The 20,891-nt window shown below is 39.3% G+C and overlaps 2 protein-coding genes across 2 annotated transcripts; both read right to left on the bottom strand.

The window, feature by feature from the left end:
* Nucleotides 1–5,733: 5,733 nt before the first annotated feature.
* prr18 (proline rich 18) lies at nt 5,734–6,501 on the bottom strand. Its single transcript, XM_013268990.1, has one exon. The coding sequence runs from the start codon at nt 6,499–6,501 to the stop codon at nt 5,734–5,736; it is 768 nt and encodes a 255-aa protein (XP_013124444.1).
* A 1,759-nt stretch (nt 6,502–8,260) lies between these two features.
* On the bottom strand, nt 8,261–20,863 carry sft2d1 (SFT2 domain containing 1). The gene is made up of 8 exons (XM_003441007.5): nt 20,649–20,863; nt 19,960–20,046; nt 18,095–18,177; nt 13,798–13,879; nt 13,501–13,536; nt 13,348–13,406; nt 11,136–11,165; nt 8,261–9,219 (listed from the first exon to the last, which is right to left on the bottom strand). Exons 1-8 carry the CDS (start codon nt 20,712–20,714, stop codon nt 9,180–9,182), a joined length of 483 nt encoding a protein of 160 aa, XP_003441055.1. The 5' UTR covers nt 20,715–20,863; the 3' UTR covers nt 8,261–9,179.
* Between the last annotated feature and the right edge of the window lie 28 nt (nt 20,864–20,891).

The following is a 20,891-nucleotide window of genomic DNA, read 5'->3' as shown; positions in this document are numbered from 1 at the left end:
ACACATCAGAAAACATTGTAGCACTGGTGTAAAATTGTACACACATTCACATACCTTCATGTGGTTATAGTCTGTTATCGTGTTGGGTTTCCTCTTTCTGCCGTCACCGATCGTCACGTCTTTGTGCATGGAACTTAGAACACACACAGTCTTGTTTTTTTTAGGTGCATAAATTGTCAAGGAGACACTGCCTCTTCTAAGCACTGAAGTGGAGAATACCTCTCGCTTTGCAGTATCTTTTGCAAGTTGAGGAAGTTCACGCCGGACTTTATTCACCGTGCCCAGTAACGTTGTTTTGCGCTGCAGCAGTCTGTGCGACAGTAACAGTGAAGTAAAGAAATTGTCCGTTGTGACATTTCTCCCATCATCCAAAAACGGCTCCATCAGTTTCATGACCACGTTCTCTGCCAGTCTCTCTCCCTTCTGATGACTGGGGTCCTTTCCCAAGTAAGGAGATGCACTGCAGACATATTTGGTGTCCAAATCCGTGGCCATCCAGAACTTGATCCCAAATTTGTCTGGCTTGGTTGCAATATACTGTGTGAATGGACAACGAACCTTGGTAGGGAACAGCTGTTCCCTACCAAGGTTCGTAGGGAAGCTGGCAACAACGGTCGTGCATTCAGTATAGTTGTGACTTCCGCAAGAAATGTGGTCAAAATCTCATGAGTAAGTTGAAGCATTTCTACCAGGCATTTCTGAAAGTTGTAACACAGAGGTTTGGCCTGCCTTGGATCTGAGCAACTCTGAGTGAGCAAATGCAAATGTGCCAGGCCTCAAGGATAATGGGTGGTTTGCACAACAAAAGCTGTAGGAGAAACAAGCTGACGACCTGTGAAAATCTCAGCAGGGGTGCTTAACACCTCGGGACTTGCACCAGAAAATAAAAAAGCCAGTAATTCTAGGGGGTGTTGGATTTAGGGAAGTTACGCAAATTTGCGCAGGATAGTAAACCTAGTGTTAAAGCAAGCTGAAAGTTAAACCTTAAGTTTTTGCTTCACATCTGGAACTTTTCTAGTCTACAAATGGTAAAAGGCTCATGTGAATCTCAGTAAGCAGAACTTTGTCACATTTAATGTCATCGCCACATTAAAAGAGGCCCACAAACCAGAAAAGCACAGGCTCTCTTAAAAGAGCAACGTGCTAAAACAAAGTCCAATAACAGGAATCAATAATACCTCATTGTATTCAACCATAAATGAACTCAGCCAGTGTTTACTGAGTGCAGCTAATTCTAAAATTTGCACCTTGACTGTCACAAAGTGCACTATAATATATCCAGTTTCATACAATTTATTTAATTAATTAATTTTTAATTTTCTTCAGTGCATTAAGCTTCTGTAGGACTGGTGGTCATTTATGGAGGACCAAAAAAAAAAAAAAATCATTTCAAGTACAGAAGCCGGTGTTTCCACTGTGCCAATAAAACACACACAAAAAACTGATGCTGCTGAGCTCAGACCTGATTCTTATTCTTTTTAAACTGAAAAGTTCAGCTGAGGATTTTCCTGAATTACTGCCAGATTCACAGTCTTTGATTTCACACGGTCACATTATTTATATATATATATATATATATATATATATATATATATATATATATATATGTATTTAATATATTTTTCCTCTGACTTTGCTCCGGGTGTCTCATTTCTCTGCTGAAGCTATGACCTCTGTGAGTGGACCTTCCAGTAGCTTAGCACAGCGGCAATGGAGAGCATCACAGAGACGTTCATGTAGGCCTCTAGATGGCGCTGTAGGATAAACAAATCAAAAGACACCAAGCGGATGGAAACCGTTTAAAAGACATAAAACAGAGACAAGTGTTTTAGTACCGACCAAAGATGTGGACATGCTAAAGTGACTGCTATGATTATCGTGATCAAAGAACTTTGTTCTCTCACTGTTTTGTTTTTTTCTGCAGATGCGGAATGAGTAACTAAATGATTACAAACTGTCTTAAACATTATAGCGTAATTACATCATTTTATAACTTGTTCCAGCTGTGTTTGATGTGGAGGTCCTGGCCTTTTTCTCTGGGACTTGGCTGCTGCCACGAACTGCCTTCCTCCTCCGGAGCGTTGACTTTATTCCCTGCCTATCAACAGTAAAGACCTACTTTAGATGCTGTGGGAGCCTGAGGATTAAAAAAGAATGTTGTTGTTTTTTTTGGTAATCCCATCGTTTGCCAAGAGCATCTTCCCACACAACATCCTGACATTGTGTTCTTGCAATGTGCAGCCAATAAGTAAATAAAAGGAAACAAGACCATATGCTGCAGGAATATGCCCACCTTCACTCCCACTAAGCCTTCATCCTATTCCCTGATCTTCAGTGTGGCTCTAGATAACTCTGAGCATATCATCAGGCAGCAGTGTCCTTTCCTTAATCCAGATAATGAATGGTTCCTAGTAGATGCTGCACAGGGAAGCTTTGTGGACAGATTTCTAATAATACACCTTAATTCAAATGCACTAAATTTGGTAAAGGTGCAAAAAGAAAATATGAAACCAAAAAGGAGCGCAGGATGTGGTAGGTTTTATAAAAAGCAAAAAAGGAATGCAAACCTTATGGGAGTGATAGCATGCATGCTGCTGTGCATTGACAGCTTAGGTTTGTGCCTTTTTATACAACGTTTATGTCCCCCCTTTCTGTTGCATGTATTTGTCATTGTAACGCTGTCCTGAGTTGGGAAAAACTATGAAAACATGCCCACATATATTCTTCATTCCCCTCGTGTCCTCATTATTAGTTATACAACACATGCCACAGGAGATTACTCTCACTCATATAATCCTTAAACGAAGAATAAAACATCTTTTAGCTTTTGTGGGAGGACAGCACTCTCAGATCAAAGTCTTCTTTTTGAGGCTGCCTTGTCTCTGGCAAAAAGGCCTCAGTCTTGAGGGGCTCACCCTGGATGACCACAACACTAAAGTTTATTGGCTGACTCAGTTCAGGAAATGTCTGGTTTGTCCTTCCTCACAAAAGCTGCTGGAAACACGGGATTTATCAGTTCCGTTGCCACAGTGATGCCGTCGCAGCACAGCTAAGGGACCTGCAGTTGTCTGCTGTCTCTGCTGTGTGCAAAGTGTCAGTGACAGAGTGAAGGCAGCATCCATCTGTGCTCCCTGCCACTATAAATCAGGGGAGGATAATGAAGCTGCCCTGCTGTACCGCGCCACTCTCCCACTTTCTGATCACAGTACAGTGTGGTGAACAGAAAGCCCGCAGCCTTTCTTTTCTTTTTTTTTTACTCCTAATCCAGAAACAGAAGTGTCACTTGGATTGGATGGATTCATATGTAAACAAATGGTTTGTGGCAAAAGGTGAAAAAAAAATCCAGCTTGGTCTGGATTTCACAACCCAGATGAAAACAAAAAGACTTGAAGGGCGGTTTAAAGATAAAGTTTCCACTTTTATCCAAGCCGCCCTTTGCAACTGCCCCCATTCCTTCAAATTGCACTTTTCCTATTGACAACAAGCATTTTAGCTACTTCACACATAATGATGCAGTTCTTACCCCCAGGACAGACTCACTCATGAATAGCTTGGCTTTCAGGCACATATGAGCCAGCAATGAATACCAGAGAGACGCACACAAACAAGACCGCAATAGAAATGAGACAATAGAAGAGGATTACACAACTTTTGGTCACTAAGCCAGTTGATAATATCACTACAGGAACCATGGAGAACCAAACGGGTCTTGGTACACGCTGTAATGGCTCAGCCGTGATCTCAGCACTCAACAACCAAATCACTTGTGAGACCGAACGGGAACATCTATTCAGGAGAAAACGCTTTATTGTAGAAGCTTTGCTTGTTTACCCAGATGACACAGTGGAGAAAGTCTGTGGCGTTACACACTGTACAATGACATTTACAGAGTTATGGCCGGACATGTATTTGACACTTGATTATTTGCTGCAGGTTTGAATCCATTCCTAAATGAAACACCTTTAAAAAGAAAACAACTGATGAGTGTGTCGTATAAAACACCTGTCCCCAACAGGCAATACATCTGCAATAGAGGGAAGAGCGCTTGATTGATGCAGGTCTTTGCACTTCAGTTTTATGGCAACTCTATTGCCAAGACAGTGTTTACTGAGAAGAGGCAATACGCTAAAAAAAATTGGGTTTTTTCCATTAATAAAATGTCTGCCAAACAACAGCATTACCTGAGGTTACGAGCGGAGGTATATGTTTTAAAATGCCTTACCAGTTGTTGGTGTGTGAGCCCTCCAAACAAGCTGTCGTGTCTTAAACTTACAACACTCCTCTGTCTGACATGTAATAGAGTTCAAAATGTACCACACACAGAGTAAAACTCTGGTTACCAAGTTACAGAGAACAATGCTGCAAATGAGAATCTCCATACAGAGGAATTTCAAATATGTATTTGGCCGTGCATAGAAACTGAATTTGTATTCTGAGGCTTGCATTTGAATGTTAGTTTAATGATCAATACAATCCACTGTGGGCAGGTGTGACTCTAAAAAAACAAAAGCATAAGCCTCATTTTATGGCTTAAATGATCTGCGACTCTAATGTGTGGTTTATTTCTTTTTATTTTTTCCTTCTTGAAACACCCATATTCTGTCCCCCACCCCCCCGACCTGGACGACTACCTGAGCAGCATACTTTTAGGATAGTTCACTTCAAACTACAGCTACTTTGCAGCAAGTCCTGTAGATGTGGCGTTTCACCAGATTTTAATACCAGTGTGATACGTAAGGTAGTCTGGAGGTAATTTCCTAAAGGGATCATGCACCTGGGCCCTACAGTACACTTGTGAACCCTGCTTAACAGGAAATCTAAGACGCTTAGAACACTAATGCCCAAATGGCCTCAGGTAGCTACAGTGGCAACAAAGAGCCTTTAAAACGCTTGTCTGAAAACTGGCCAGAAGTGTAAAAGAAATCTAAATGACTGCAAATTAGTTTTTTAAAAAAAAATAAAAATTAAGAGGCACAGCACAATACAGCTTTTCAAAGATTTAAAAGAATCGAGACAGTTGCATAATTAAAAAAAAGAAAATGTTTTTACTTAAAATTAGCTTAAATTAATGAACTGAAAAGATATGTGACAGTACAAATATTTAGTAAACATTAAATACTGTACACCACTGGTAAATCCCTGCAAAGGATATAACCCTCCTATGAGAGGAAAATAAACAATTCAATTTGGTTTCAGGAGCAGAGGCAAAGAGCTCTGTTGTTGACAGTTTATTGTTCTCCCACACAAAGGAGCAGACCCCTCTGCCAATCCACTGGCGCCTTACTGAAAAATAGAAACCACGTGCAAAGGACGAGAATTTAAAGGTATTTAACTAAAACTGAAAAAATAAAATAATGAACAGGCATCAAACTCCCAAAGCAAATATCCCTGCGAGCCCTAAGCACTGCTGGATACTTTTAAAATCCTGTTTTTGATGAGGAATGTAAATGCTTCCCTCTTGACTTATTATGATTCCAATGGAATTTCCTCATTTCATTCGTTTTCTTAAATAATTGACTTTTTTTAAACGTATTGACATCTATTTTTTTTAATATATATTTCTTTAACAGACTGACATTCATCTGAAGACAAGTGGATTTCCTCCCTTTAACGTTTACTTGAGAAGATTAAAATTCAGGATGCCTTTGCAACAGATCTACACCAATTGCACATTGTTCACAAGTCCATCACACTGAGAGTCCCGGCTTAACAACAAGACATCAAAGCCAGGTGTCAGCAGCCTTTGAGATGCGGAAGTGCGGAAAGTTTGTCGACTTTTCCCAAAGCAGCGGCATTTTCGACCCCTTTTAGCCACTCTTTGCATTTCCTTACAACAGTCTCATCCACATCTCCGTCCTCGTCTTCATACTCCACATCATCGTACTTGTATTGGTCATTCAGCAGAGATATTTTAACGATGGCGGTGATGTCCTGCTCCGCGCTCTCCGCCTTGGCGGCCGGCGCGCACCCCTTGGACCCTCCGTGCGTCTTTTTGGATGGAAAAACTCGCCGGTGCCGAAAATCGGTGCCGGCGCAACACTTTTGTTGCTTTGCCATCATTTGTTTTTCTAGATTCCGTTTTTGGATAACAAGAATGGCTTCGGGGGTGAGACTGAGTGTAAATTGAATCTCCTTCTTCCCTTCCTCTTTTCCACTGAGTTGTCTCGTGGAGTCCATGGAGCTGGAGCGCCTGACTCCTTCAGATGAATCCTGAGGTTTGGGCACCATCAACCACGAGGGCTTTCCCTGGGTCTCTTGCCCGGCACCGGGCTTCTGAGTGGGGCTTTTATTTTTGTCCTGCTGGGGTTTTCGCCCCAAGTTCCTTAAATTCGCCGATGCCCAAGATGTGGGCTGTTTCTCCTTATCCGACCCCCCTCTCTCTCCGCAAGATTTGCTGGTTTGCTCAGTCTGAGGAGGCATTCCGTTGGCTTTCTTTTTCCCGAATAGTTCCCTGCCAGGCGATGAGATCCGCTGGTGGAGGCTGATGGGTGGAAAAGGCATCGTTGTGTCTGGAAGTGGTCAGGATATAAAAGCGTGCAAATTATTCTGAGTGCAGAAGAGGAAGCCCTGCGTAAAGCGCCGGTCGTCGCTCTGCGGGCATAATCCAACAGAGAGGCGGTGGAGGGGGTTGCGGTGCACCTGTTGTCCGCACTGACTGGAGTTCAACTGGTTCACACAAGGCAGCCCGGCCGCTTTATGCAGGAGCCGGCAGGAAGGCGTGGCAAGAAGCGCCAAACAAAGCCATGAAAAAACTGATGATGTCATTTCATAATTTTCAACAACTTCCTCAAACGATGAGCCACATCCACCCAGAGTTCCCCTCACCTCCTGTCACAGCGCGTCTCTGCTGCTTTCCAGTTATTGGATCAATTTCTCGTGCATTATCGTACCCATCATAAGCTTTTCAGGACATGAGCCTGAAAACTATGAGTCATCATTTGCTGTTTTTCACAAGAGTGATGCCTTTAAAGAAATAAATTGCAACATTAACCCATTAAATAAGGATAAAGCCGAAAAAAACGACTTCTTATAACATTTTTAGCCGATAACGTCTTTATTCAATACATAGAAAACTAATTCAAAAGTATAATTACTCTGTGATTTATTTGCACTGCCAAAACATACTTGGATGAAAAGAAAGAGAACTTATGGTCAAAATCATGAGTTTAGTCCTTGGTGCTCAGATCAGTGTGTCCTTGAACACGTCACAGGCACAATGGCATGCAGTTTCATTGTATCCTTTCAGTCAATATGATCTCAAATGTCAATTATCTGATGTGTATCGACGGTCACTTTTGTTACTCCAGCCATACAGACTATGAAAAAGCATCTCATAGGATACACAAATAATCTGCAGTATTGATTTTTCTTTGTCCTTCTTTGCTTCTATCTGCACTTTCTGCCAGCCAGAAATCAATGAGTCCTTTTGCTAATCTGTAGTTATTAAACGATTTTATACTGCCTGCATATTTTACGGTTCGTGAAACATCTTGGCTTTAAGTCATGCATCAGATGCAGTTGCTCTGGGGATGGGGAAATAAAACTACATTTAAAATGCATGTGTGTTTAACACTTTTTGAAAATTAACAGTCTTCAGACACTTAGAATCAATAACTGGGACAGCAGCTCCCACCACAACACAGGCCAAGTTATTTATTCATCTCTGCAAGAAGACTTAGATCATTAAGCTGAAGAAGACACACAGACTTGTTTAATTTCAGTGCTTGCTGAGGCATGATCCCCGTTCTCTCTGACATAACAACAGATTAAATGTACTGAAGGGGAAACAGTTGGGACGCTAACAGATTGCTGGGGTCAGGGTTCTTCCCCTTCATCTTCAAACTTTGGTGTAATCCAAAAATGGCTGCTACGGAAAACCAATCAGAAAAAAAAACAAAGACAACAAACTCTCTCATTTCAAAGAATTATTTTATCCCCCCAAGATTACTTCGAGAGGGATTTGCTGGGTCTCTGCCAAGTTAGATGAACAATAAGTACTGAGGGGAGATTTCACCCATGGTAATCCAACAAAAATACAAGTGTCTAACCCCCCCCCCAAAAGCCCATAAGCGTAGTAAGATAAGAAAAGAAATGGAATTATTTAATCCGATAAAGCAATTAAGAAAAATAAAAACTTGAGCTGAGCTCTTATTACGTAGAGAAACGCATTTTAGTTTAAATTCAAAAAATGCAAAGGAATCAAGACTGACTGCTGGCCCAAGGAGCTCTAAAAAGCAGAAACACCTTTGTTAGTAGGATGTGAACATCTGCACCACAAATGGGGGTAGGAAGAGGTTATGAGTGTTCTGGAGGAGGTTGTCATGACAACCACATCCTCAAAGGCTACACCATCATGCTGAAGCGGTATAGGGGAACGCGATGCCAGCTATATTGGGTTATTAGGTCATGTAAAAATCACAATGCTCAGAAAAGCGTAATTAACTGGGTCACTGCTACATCTGGCAGGAAATCAACCTAAAAAGGAGAAGCATTTTTAACATGATTTCACATGATACACTGAAGACTGAGTGCTTTTTAAATTCTGTTTAGCTGTAGAGGAGAAAAAAAAAAAAAAAATCATATTTCAGTGCATCATCAGTGAAGCAGTGACACAATTGCCAAAGGGAAAACATCAACATGGAATAGCATCTGAGAGCCTCTTTATACATCACACAACTCACACACAAACACGCACACATGCACGAGAGAGAGAGAGAGAGATAATGCTCTGACAACGTTTGCATGTAGGACGCCAGATGACAATTAATTTGTATACTGCTCAAAATGCAAATATAGAACCTGACTTATATTTGAACTATTTTCTTCCTGCTGCATATAATCAGAAGGCACTTTTGTTGTATTTGACCACATACCAGACTCAGCATCAGTTTCTGCACTTAAATGGCATAAATACACTCAGAAAATTCAGGAATATCTTTAAATATATTAGCCATTAAAGGCACTCATTACTCATGTCAAAAGCAAAAGACTGATACCTATTATCTGGTGATAGTTATAGACCTTGAGTGACACTTAAAAAGCAAGACTTCACAGTATGAAAGCTATAATAAAAATTTGGAAATAGTGTATATACAGTATCATGTATATTTTACAAAGCCTCTTGTTCGCAGTTTGCATATTAGGACCAGTCTTGATAGGAAACTGTAGACTTTGGAGTCCTAACTCAGACAGGTCGTGAAGCACTTGATCACAGCATCCCTGTCAAAACAAATAAAAGAGAGAAACAGAAAAAAGGCAATTAAGAAATGAAAGGAAAAACTAAATATAACAATGACAAAATTCTGCCATGCGTACAAAATTAAAAGCGACAATGAGTCCATTTTTACGATGATCTGGGTGGGGCTCATCATGAATAAGTGAGCGTGTTTTGGCGGGGAGGGACCACATGCTCAGAATGATGGGGGCTTCCTTTTCTTTTTTTTCCCCAGGTACACCGAGTTGAAGGATGATGCAATGCGAGCCGTCACCATGGCGACCACGGATCGTTGCCTACTCTATTTCCCTTCACACAGTTTGTTCTTGCCATCAGTGGTTGCTATGCAGACTTCGCCTGCAGACACGGTCGAAATTGGAAGGAGGAGGTGCGAAACCCGTCAAGGTTAAAAGAACAAGGGGGATCATGAGCAGTCTGACAGGGAGGAGGGGAGGCCGCTGGAGAGAAGGGTTGCTTCCTTAAACGCTTTGGTTTTTATCAATACTAAAAAAAAATAAACAAACAAAACCAACCTCTTCTGTGTTTTTAAAAATATATCACTTAAAGCTTATTGTCATTTCCACTGCATAAATAAATTATCAGTCTCAAGGGCTTTCCCCAATTTCTGATTAGATGTCTGAGCCAACAGAAGCCTTAAAGTGCTATGGGACGTGCACAGGCAGCAGGTTTTAGTACCTCTATCTGCATGTGTGAGGGGATATAAATAGGAAACAAGGTAAAATACATTAAAGGATCAAGTCCATTGGCCATGTGTTATGGCAGTGGCCAGCCAGGTATCGCAGACTGTTGGAACACAGACAGGGATGGGAAGTACTATAGCACTGTGCCATCCCATAAAATCTAAAGTCGTGAGATCAAAATATGCAGAAACAACTTAAACAATAGAGGCCGAAGCAATCAAATCTGAATTAAATGAAAAATGGATTAAAGTAAGAGGCTTAAGGAGACAGAACAAAAATATGTTGACAAATAATAAGAAACACAGTAACAAAGAAGCAGCTGATTGGCTGATTTAGTATCAAGCCCAAAAAAAGAAAGAAAACCCTGCCATAAAATTTGCATTCCTCTACAGGAATTTGTTTTTTGGGGAGTGACATGGGAAAAGGTCTTTGTCTAGGCCTCATTTTGTTGTTAGCTTTTGGGCTGGGGGAGGGGGAGCTTGAGGTAGTTAAAAGGACGTCCCTCAGCTGTCAGGATGGATTATAGGGTCGCCCAAACACACAAGATACTTAGTGGGTGGGGGCTGCATGGGGGCTCTGGACCAAATGAGCTATAACCCAACTTACATCTGAACTGACAAAACAAAATCACACCTCATGCCTGGCCTGGAGGTAAAGCACTGAGGTGGTACAGCATATGGCACCAAAGTGAACACTTTTGGTACAGTGGAGAATTTTTTTTTCTTTTAAAGAAAAGCTGCAAGACATTAAGACACCTGTGACAACGACTTATGACACTGCAGGCTTTTTGTCTTTGTCTTTGATGCAGCACAGCTTAGCCAGATCTAATCAAAAATTTGCATTGTGCCTTAACCCTGTAAAGCTTAACATAAGCTCATTATATGCAACGTAAAAGCTACATTAAGGAAAATATTTTTGGCAAATCAGATTCAAAGAGCATTATTTCATTTAAAAAAGCCACTTCATTTTGATATTATGGATTTAGCAATGATGTCACAGCACTAAACCATGGAGGGTGTGAAAACAACAGGCTGCCATTTGTTTGACACCAAGAGCCTACACTGATCGTAATGGGGGATTAGAGCCATATGGTGGACGCAAACAAGAGAAAGACGTAAATAAAAAACATGTTTTCAATGAAGGGTCATGCATGCCAGAGAGTACGAGCACATATCCATAAATCCAGACAAAGCCTGCAAAGTATAATCCTGTCATCTTACCTGGCAAATGGAATGTAAGAGATGCTATACCTGAAAGAGAAGAAACACACAATAAAGGATGAGGGAAAACACTGGTGATGGTGGGATATCTTTAAGATGATGATTGTAGAAGAAGATACTAATTACGAATGAACTGTGCATGTCATGTACCAGCTAAAGCAGATTACCTGTATTTAAAGTCCTTTGCATTAGTATTCACCTACTGATGGAGAATGAATGAATGTGTCCCTTAGCTCATTTTAAATTTGATTCAATGTTTACATTTATTTTATTATTTAAGGCCAATACAACAAAATATGTTTAACTAGTTGTCCTGTAAATTCCTTTTTAAATCTTTCCAGGAACTGAAATCTGATATGATAATGCCTATGACAATGGTTCTTTTATATCACTTAGCAGTGATGAACAAAATGTAATTGTACATTAATTGGACATACTGTATTCTTTGCACAAATAATTGTGGACAGAAAGGTAGCAGGCACACTTATGAAACAAACACAGAACCCTATCCAGGAAATGATCACGGCTAAGGTTCAGCTTAATAGATTCCTGATGAAACCAGTAATGTATTTTAAATATGTGAGGAATGCACTGACACTGTTAAATAATCAACTAGAGCTCAAACATGAGCATACCGACAAGAATCCCCCATCTGTCTTAAGCAGAGCTGTAACAAATATAACAAGCAGTGTAACACACTTTTACATGTGAATCTTCTGAGTATCTTAATTTAGTTGGTTACAATGGTTTTGTTATTAAACTTCCTTCTTTGCTCTATCTTGAGCTTGCGACAGTCAGTTGTGGTTGAGGATCATATGGTCATTTCACAGAATTCAGCCCAAGGACTGGACTTTGACCCCATCTGTGCGGGTCAGTGGCGACGTCTTATTACGGAACCACCTTCGCACAGACGTCTGAGTGGCTGCGTGGGAGTGCACTATGCCCCCAGTCTGTTAAGAATGAGTTCTGGATGTGTGACTTGTGGTTTCCATGGTGATGCCTTTGAGAACGCAGGCAGAGCGGAAATGAATGTACGACATGTAGGTGTAAAAGCAGTGTGATTGTAAGACTGACACAGGCTATTCCCTTCCTCCATAGTTCCTACTGGCTCGTTTTCCATGCTGTCACACACACTAGTCTTTTGTTAGTGCTGTGCAAATATGTTCAAATAAATGAACGTACAAGTACTGAGATGCTAATCCATATCATTCATTCACGTCTAAGGTTAAGCTTAATTCCACTGACTGTGTGGATGTCAAATAAAAGCTCAAATAGCTTGTAAGCTTGATATACATTTAAGTCAATTTAACAACAGGCTGAAAAACTTAAGCAATTCATCAGTTTGCAAAATTACTGACAACCTCTTTTAAGCTCTGCAAACTAAAAAGACCAATAATTATAAAATGCTCTAGTAAAAATAACATTACCCTCAGATGAAAAAGATTCATGACTTATAAAGATTTTAAATGTAAAAAGAACTAAAAAGAACTCACAGTTTTTAAAACACTATAACTTATAAGTGAAAGATGGGTTGTTTAGCTCTTTGTGTTACACACTTAGCATAAGAACAGATAACTAATTAAGGACTAATAGGTGCCATGTATTCTCCCTGGACCGTTCACATGTAATTTTCATTATAGTAATGACTCCACAGAGAGCTGGCAGCCACTTCGTGTTGTGTGTAAACAATCCATGCCTGTCTGCCCAAACCACACAGCTAAATAGCACTACACTATCCTGCCGTCTTCTTTACAGGGCAAACATACACTGACCTACAATCAGGCATGGCCTCCTGCCCATCAGTCTTATTACAACACCTTTAACTGTAACCTGTATTTCAAACAGATGTCACTGTCTGCTCTGGCAAACTAGGGTAAACCAATTTAATCAATATACTTGGATTGTGCTTGCTATCATGTTGCCATGAACAATAAAATCCAGTATAGCTTGGTTAAAATTAAGTGTATCAGCCTTTACACTTTTAGCCAAATATGTGGCTCACTTACTGCTGTATCTAGTAATACTATAAAATAAACTTATGTTGAGATTTCAACACAAGTATAACATAAAATAAGATCTAGGGTTTCTAAGCAAACGGTTGGATTGTAATGAGTTATTCATTGCAAGTGTCAGTGGTTTGAGGCTGATCACTGTAGGTGTGAATAATGAACAAACTGTACTGAAATGGTTTAGACCACTAAGTCATCCTTACCACGTCATTGCCAGAAACTGCAGAATACAGAAGATGATGGCCAGTCCCTTTTTTTCCCACTGTAAAGTCAATTTAAAAAAAACAAACAATTTTAATAACACTACTTTAAATTAATAACTGCAAACGGATTTGTTTGTATTGAAACATACTTACCCAAAACACTGAACAAAGTGTTAAGACCAGGCAGAGCTGTAAGAAGAAAGGAGACATTAGCTTGCATAAACATAAGCAAGCAAAAAGTTTACAGTTTTACTTTTTCTCCTTTTATTTTCAACGTATCAGAAAAACAAAGTAAAAAAAAACAACTAAGTGTTACTCAAGAAAACATCTACACTGTCAAGGTGAAATGTGTTATTAAGTTACGTTACTCATACACCACCAACTACTGTAAGTGGAAGTGCAGTGCAGTGCCTTGCATAATGTAAGTCTAAACAGTAAAACAGTATTTACCAGCATAACAATGGTTGCTATCAGTCGTGTTGGTTCAAACATGCGCTTCAGCTGTTTTAGTGGTCCCATTAGGAAGCAGGTGCTTTGGGAGAACAATAAAAAAGTAGATGGATTAAGTTCAGTACACAGATCTGTTAAAGCTGTGGTTGTCAAATAGGGCTGCCACGATTAGTCGACTAGTCACGATTACGTCGACTATTAAAATCGTCGACGACTAATTTAATAGTCGACGCGTCGTTTGAAGCTTTGTAAGATCCCAAAAGACGCAGGAATAAGTAGTAGTATTTAAGAGTGTAATAACGGACTGAAACAGAAGATGGCAGCACTGCATGTACAAGGATGCCAGCTGCCGTTAAACCCCGAAGAAGAAGAAACTGTGTTCCAGAATTCATAGCGCGGCCCAGCGCAGTTGTCAACAATGGCGGCAGCTAGTTAGTTTTAATATTACAATTATTATTCTTTCTGGGTCACAAAATAAACGTTTAACATATTTTCAGGTGTACATTTTACGTCCAATGGATGCATGATCTGATTAGTCGACTAATCGCAAAAATAATCGGTGACTAGTCGACTATCAAAATAATCGTTTGTGGCAGCCCTATTGTCAAACAAGCAGAGAAAAACTTCACACCCTCAACGCATCACTTTTGAACAATATAAAAGTTTTAGCTAAGAAAACAAAAAAAAGCTCATAGTTTCAAGCCTTCCACTGCCAACAGTCACAATGGCTCATCTGCCGTGTTTGCCTCTAGAGGCAGCGTCAGTTTATCAGGACTTCCAGTTTACTCTACTTTAAGACTTCCAGTTAGGTCAACAATTACAACTACAGATAAATAAAAACTGTAGTCACATGATAGCTGATTGTTTTGAGTATGAAAGTGTGCTCCTTAAGCACTGTATATCTGCATTCACTGAGGCTTGCTGATAAGTAATTGTTCAATGGAACTTTGCCAACAAGCGGACTACAAAACGGAAACCAGATAACTACCCATCAGGCGGCCATGCTCCAGAGAGACTCTCGAAATATGAATCATCATTACCATTATTATAATTATCATTATAATTTGCCTTCATAGCATTAAGTAGTCATTTTCCCTCCCCAGTGATTATCTGCAGTGCAGCAGAGGCTGAATAAAATAAATATTTAGTTGCTTTCACAGCTGTCCTGCATTGCATTTTTGGGGTTATGAAGCTTTGGTAGTAACAACAGTAGTTGTTACCTGATGGGTAGCTGCTCACTGAAAAGACTAAATGGGCAGAGATGTGTCTGCAGTGGAAAAGCAGTACATGTAACTGTCCAAGCCTAAAAAGTTGATAGAAAAAGTTGACAAAACAGACAAATGTATAAATACTGTAGGGTTAAAAAAAAAAAAGATCTCAGGGAAGTCCCAAACTAAATTGACGAGAATGGGACAGATCCCTTTTGTAAACAAATTGGTTCCCCACAACATGAGTAATACATGGACCGCATACAGTACAGTATGAGTAACATCTGAAAAATGTGACCAACAAAATCTAATTTGGACTACATGTGGCAATAATTATGGTTTAAATGTTTCATTCCCAACACTTAAGACCTCCTACATGATGCATGTGTTACGTCAGCGACTTTAACAAGACAAAGGCTTTCCCCACTGACGAGGCACGCAGCTTTGGGCTCAGCTGAGCTGAGTGGGCAGAGGGAGTCCGTGGAGCGTCACATCTGTTAGATGAGACACAAGAGTAATGTGGGCTGACGCAGGCTCTCTCTGCTGGTCTGTTGAGAGGGATGGAGGCTTTTTTTCTCCTCAGAGTGTCAGAGACACTAATGATTGGCGCACATGCTGGGAAAAAGATCTGGCACCTAAAAAGTGTTACTGACTGTAAAACTGATCACGTAATTTTAACACATTAAGTGTTAAGATTTTGGCAGATCACTGAATAAACAATTGAAATCAGAGTTTAAGCTAAATTGAGCTTTTTTTTTTGCATTAAATAATTTTGTTCTTTTGTCATTAAAAACACAGCACATAGCGCCTCCTCTTTTCATAACTGTGGCTGTCGAGAAGAAACCAGCTGCATACTGTTTTTATAAAGTAGGTTAAGCTCTGTAAAATAATATGATACTCTTTTGCACTGGACTGTTAACCTGAGCTATGAAGAAGGTGACCTAGTTTCTCAATGCATCTAACCTTCTGGATATTTAATACCTGAAAACAGAGACTGTACAGTCTGATAACAATCACCAAATCAAGCGTTTAGTGTCTGTCAAAAGAAGTCAAAGACATTACTGTAAGATTTAGACCTTGGTTCATCTACAAATACAAATCTAAATGTTGTAGATCTGGTGACATCTATAAAGATACATTTCTAATCTTAAGCTTTATATTGAGTTTTTTTCTCTACATTGCTTGTATGTGATTTTTAAGAAGGGGGTTAGTTTAGATTTCTCTCTACTGGAAAGTCTTGACTTAACTATGTGAAGGTCCCCAAGATGATCCATGTTATAAACTGGTACTGAATAAGTAAAACTAAAGTTTTAACCATACTTTGTAAGTATGGTTCCCTGTGACAGGAAAGAAAACAGCTGGTTGCTCCTATACAAAAAAAGAGCTCATTTACTCACATCCTCGTATAGAAAATGCTCTCGACTAGAAGAGACACACAGCTATGCTGTCCCTGCTTGTCTCTGTGGGAATCCTATCCTGTAGGTATGACGTAAACTGCAAACCCTTGTGAAGCTCTACGAATTAACTTATGTCAAAACCTGATGTACACCTCGCCTACTTTGATGCAGCTCTCCGCTGATGACTCCTATGCATTCCAGCTTTTCACCGCAGTTTTTTAATTTAACAGTTAGGAGAATCATATTCATGGTCTCAAAATAAGGAATAAAAATAACAGTGTCAGTAAGGACTCAAATTTCTGGGCGAGTCCAACATACCCAGGTTATCTGGATTCATTTACCCTAACATTGGCGATGAGGATAAGTTGTCAAAAGAAGCTAGTTCTCCAGCTCACTACATTAACCCAGGGTTTCCCCTGCATGTTCACATGAAAGGAGTGACGTTAGCAGCACCTGACCAATCTAAAAGGGGTGTTTCACAGATCTTAAGGATCTTCTTCGAGACAACATGCCACCCACTCTAGAGACTTTAGGTGACTCACAATCTATAAAGAACATACAATATGTAAACACCAGTAAAATATGAAAGATGAATGCTGTAGAAAATTATTAATCTAGTCAATACAGAGCAGTAAAATTAACATTTTAATTCCAGTTAATTATTTTATGGCTGAGTACATTATCTGTACTGAGTACATTACCACCATATAGGGAAAAATATGGCGACAGTGGAAGTTTTCCATGAGCGAGGGAGTGAGACTCAATGCTATTATTTTACAATTTTTATATGTTCTAAACACAAAAGAGCACCTTTTTAATTTGATTGTTCTTTTTTGTCACGTGAATTCTTGCTGGATGTATTTTTTTGTTGCTATGATCTTTTGTTTGTTAAAGATCTAGTGGTGACCTCAGAAAGAGACTTACTGTGACAGTATTGTCATTTGTGAAAACCCTCTGTGTGCAACTGGTGGTTAAAAAAAAAATGGTTAAAATAAAACATTTCAATTCATTACGATTTTTTGTATTGGAAGTAGAAAAAACTCCACATCCATGTGTGCTTAGACTGATATACTGTAGAGAATGCAATTTTAGTGAAACTATACTAAATGTATTTAAGGTATATTTGGTTGTGATTGTTTAAAAAAAATCAAATATGGATGTATAAACACTAAAAGTTGTACAAAGTGCGTTCTTATATACTCAACAGCACAAAAGATCCTCTGTGCACTAAGATTTATTCAGTTCATCTTTGGGTTCAAATTTGGAAAACCTAAAAATGGCTATCAGAATTGCACAGGCGTGACAACTTTAATAAATGACAATGCTTTCATCAAGATTAGATTACTTGCTTTGTTGCATCAAACTGTATAAACTCAAACTGAAAATAATACTTAACAATGTCATTCATTATCAGCTGAAAACATCTCATAGTTCTTCAGGCACAGTGTTGCAAACACAGAGCAGCAGGTTATGAATGAACACAAGGACAATGTTGATAAATCACACACTACAGAAAGTCACCACAAAGCAAACCCTAAAGAAATATGACTGTGACAAGATACTCCAGCCATGAGTGACAATATAACCTTCAAGATGACTTTTTTTTTTTCTTGCAGTGTGTCATACTGATGACAAAAGGCTGATGATAATACAGTACAATACCAGTAACACTTAAAATTAAACTGGACTTACCTGGCAAGAGCTGCAACATTCCCTAGTGTGTAAAAGACTGCAAAGAGCTTCAAGCCATTTGGAAGGAACAGCAGTGCTGTGCCCTGGTAAAGAGATTAAAAAAAGAAAAAGAAAAAAGAATTCAGCTACACAAATTCATATCACCACTTTTCAGCAAGTGGTAGGAGGCAAAAATAAACAAACGGATATAATAGCTGCTAAGTGAAACCTAGAACTTAACTAGGTTAAAGGGTTAACTCTTAATAACCCTGTTAAAAATTCTGCTGAAAAAAACAAAACAAAACAAAACAAAGGAGCAGGAGTGGCTGTCCTGTGGTTGTACTGAAACACGTTTGGCTCCCCCTACTGTTAGAAACCCATAAGGTTTGGTTTGGATTATAATAGACTTTAGTACTACTGGACCAGTGCTGTAGTCAGAGGCGTGTCTAAAAGGGGGCATGGGTGGCACTAGTGTTGCTGAAATATTTACTTAATTACTTTTACTAGTACTACGCCGTTTTCTGCTTTTACTCTACTAAAATTCTGAATGTGATTATATTGCTATTCTTATGCCAGACTATCCATTTTAAAGCTTTAGTTATTTATTATTTTGCAGATTAATTACACTATTATAGTGTACCAACCAATATATAAGTAATTAAAATAATCAACAAGTGTATTCGTTAAAAAGATATACACTTCAATAAATAAATATTTATAATCCATGTAAATAATTCTAAAAAGTGCCATTACACCCGAGTACATTTACTATAGGTAGTTTAAATACATTTGGTTAAACACCATATGAATTATTACATTACTTTAATCTTTTACTTAAGTAAAAAGTCTAAATACTTATTCTATACACGATTCTTATTAAATATTTCCGACTAAACATTCTAATCTCCTGTGCCCCCCTATCGCCACTGCATTCTTGGTCTCCCCTGTGCAACCCAATTTAAAAAAAAAAAAAAACATCCTGGAAACACCCCTGGCTGCAGTCCAATTGTAAACACAGCTTATGTTTAGCCATAGGAAGAGATTATAAAACACTAATATCTTTATTTTGATAAGCTGTGATGGTTTCAGCCTTATCTAAAGTTATGATTAATAATTTTAATAAGATAAAATAGTAGGTGGCTCTACAGTGTGGTGGATCACACATAAGACTAACACATTTAAGATCAGGAGGAGATACAAATCCCCTTTGGGGCTGCGTCAGGAAGGTAATCAAATGTAAAACTCAGGCAATCCCTTGTGAATAAGGGAGCAGCTATAAGAAGCTTCTAATAAGATGAAGCAGCTAAGATTCTGGGGGAAAAAAAATCTGGAAAGATATTCATTCTTGAAAGACACTGCTGCATTTAGGGATATTTATATAATCAGACAAGCAGCAGCAGCAGTTTTATGTAAATGTGTATTTATTTATTGCTGCGAACACGGTGATGGCTAGCAGTGTGTGAGCAGCCAGAAAAAAAAGAAGAAAAATCTTTGAAATTAGGACATTTAAAGACTTAAATATTACGGGTTTTCATGCCGCTAGATTTTCTACAGCGACTTTCAACTGTGAATGTTACCACCTATAAACAAAAGCTACATTTTACAATGGGTGTGAAAAATTGCAGTGGCTTCAAAGTGTTGACAGCAAGTTTCCTCCTTCTCTTCTGCAAGGCTACAAACTGATAAGTAAAGTTGTATGTACCCGATGTGGGTTACTTAAGTATAAGTGGCAGTAGGAGTTGATCGTACTGATCTGCTGGAGTAACAGAACAAATTGCTTTGGCGGCAGTAGAGAAAAAAATGCATTCTCCACATTCCTTTGGTCAGTATGAAGGCAAAAAGGACACAAAAACACATTTTCAATTTTGCCTGACAAATACACTCACAAGTATTGAACACAGGATGCCTGCAGCAAAGCAGATGACGAACCATTTCACCCTGGTGCTGTAGCTGAGAGTGCTGGCATCAAGGACCTGGTGAGAACAATGGGAGGATGTCACAAGACAGACCCAGTGACCTGCAGAAAAAGCCCATGGGCTTCCTGCTAATCATTTTTTAACCTTGCTGGCAAGAGCAAATCATACAGCGGCTACACCACAAACGGGGATTATGCTAGCATATGTTAAGAGATACAGAACACAACTGAAGTAGAATCTGCAAAGAATAAAAAATAAAAGCAGGAAAAAGTGTAGAATACAAAACACCAATAAACTGACTTCGAAAGCATGGCCTTACCTTATTTCCTCCTTATCGTGAACGCGTGAAAAAGGGGTACAAATAAATACACATGACTCAGTAAAATTAAGTGCTAACAAAAAGTCAAGACAGCTGGCTTTAAACGGTCAGATGACGCTAGTTACCCGAAGCTAACACAAAATATCATTTTTTCATTATTAACAGCTACAACCCGCTTACTCAGTGAATACAAAATCGCATGCAAACAACAGTATCTTGACATTAGCTCAGAATTTTAAACAGGCAGCGAAAGCGATGTTTTATTATTAAGGTATTTAAATGTTATCTGTTGTCTTGACGGTCCGTTAGCATTAGCAGCGTCCTGTCAAGCAGTACCTACCTGTGCAGTGAGACCCAGTTCCTCGTTGTCCTCTCGGCCGCTTAGCACACGACGAAGCTTGTCCATCGCTACAAGCTAGTTGGCTAACTGGCCAGAAAAAAAAGCGGCCCGCTGTTCTCTTTTTCAGACTGTAACCTATGTGGTTTATGTCCACAACTGTTATCGTAGCTGTTATAAGTTTGACTTCCTGTATACTGGCCTTTGTAAATACTGACTTGGGATCGGTTTAATTGCAGTCAATTT

This window comes from Oreochromis niloticus, linkage group LG13 (genome assembly GCF_001858045.2).
Source record: "Oreochromis niloticus isolate F11D_XX linkage group LG13, O_niloticus_UMD_NMBU, whole genome shotgun sequence".
In the NCBI taxonomy this organism is placed as follows: domain Eukaryota; kingdom Metazoa; phylum Chordata; class Actinopteri; order Cichliformes; family Cichlidae; genus Oreochromis; species Oreochromis niloticus.
Note: the sequence above shows the minus strand (reverse complement) of the source record. Positions and strands in the feature narration are given on the sequence as shown.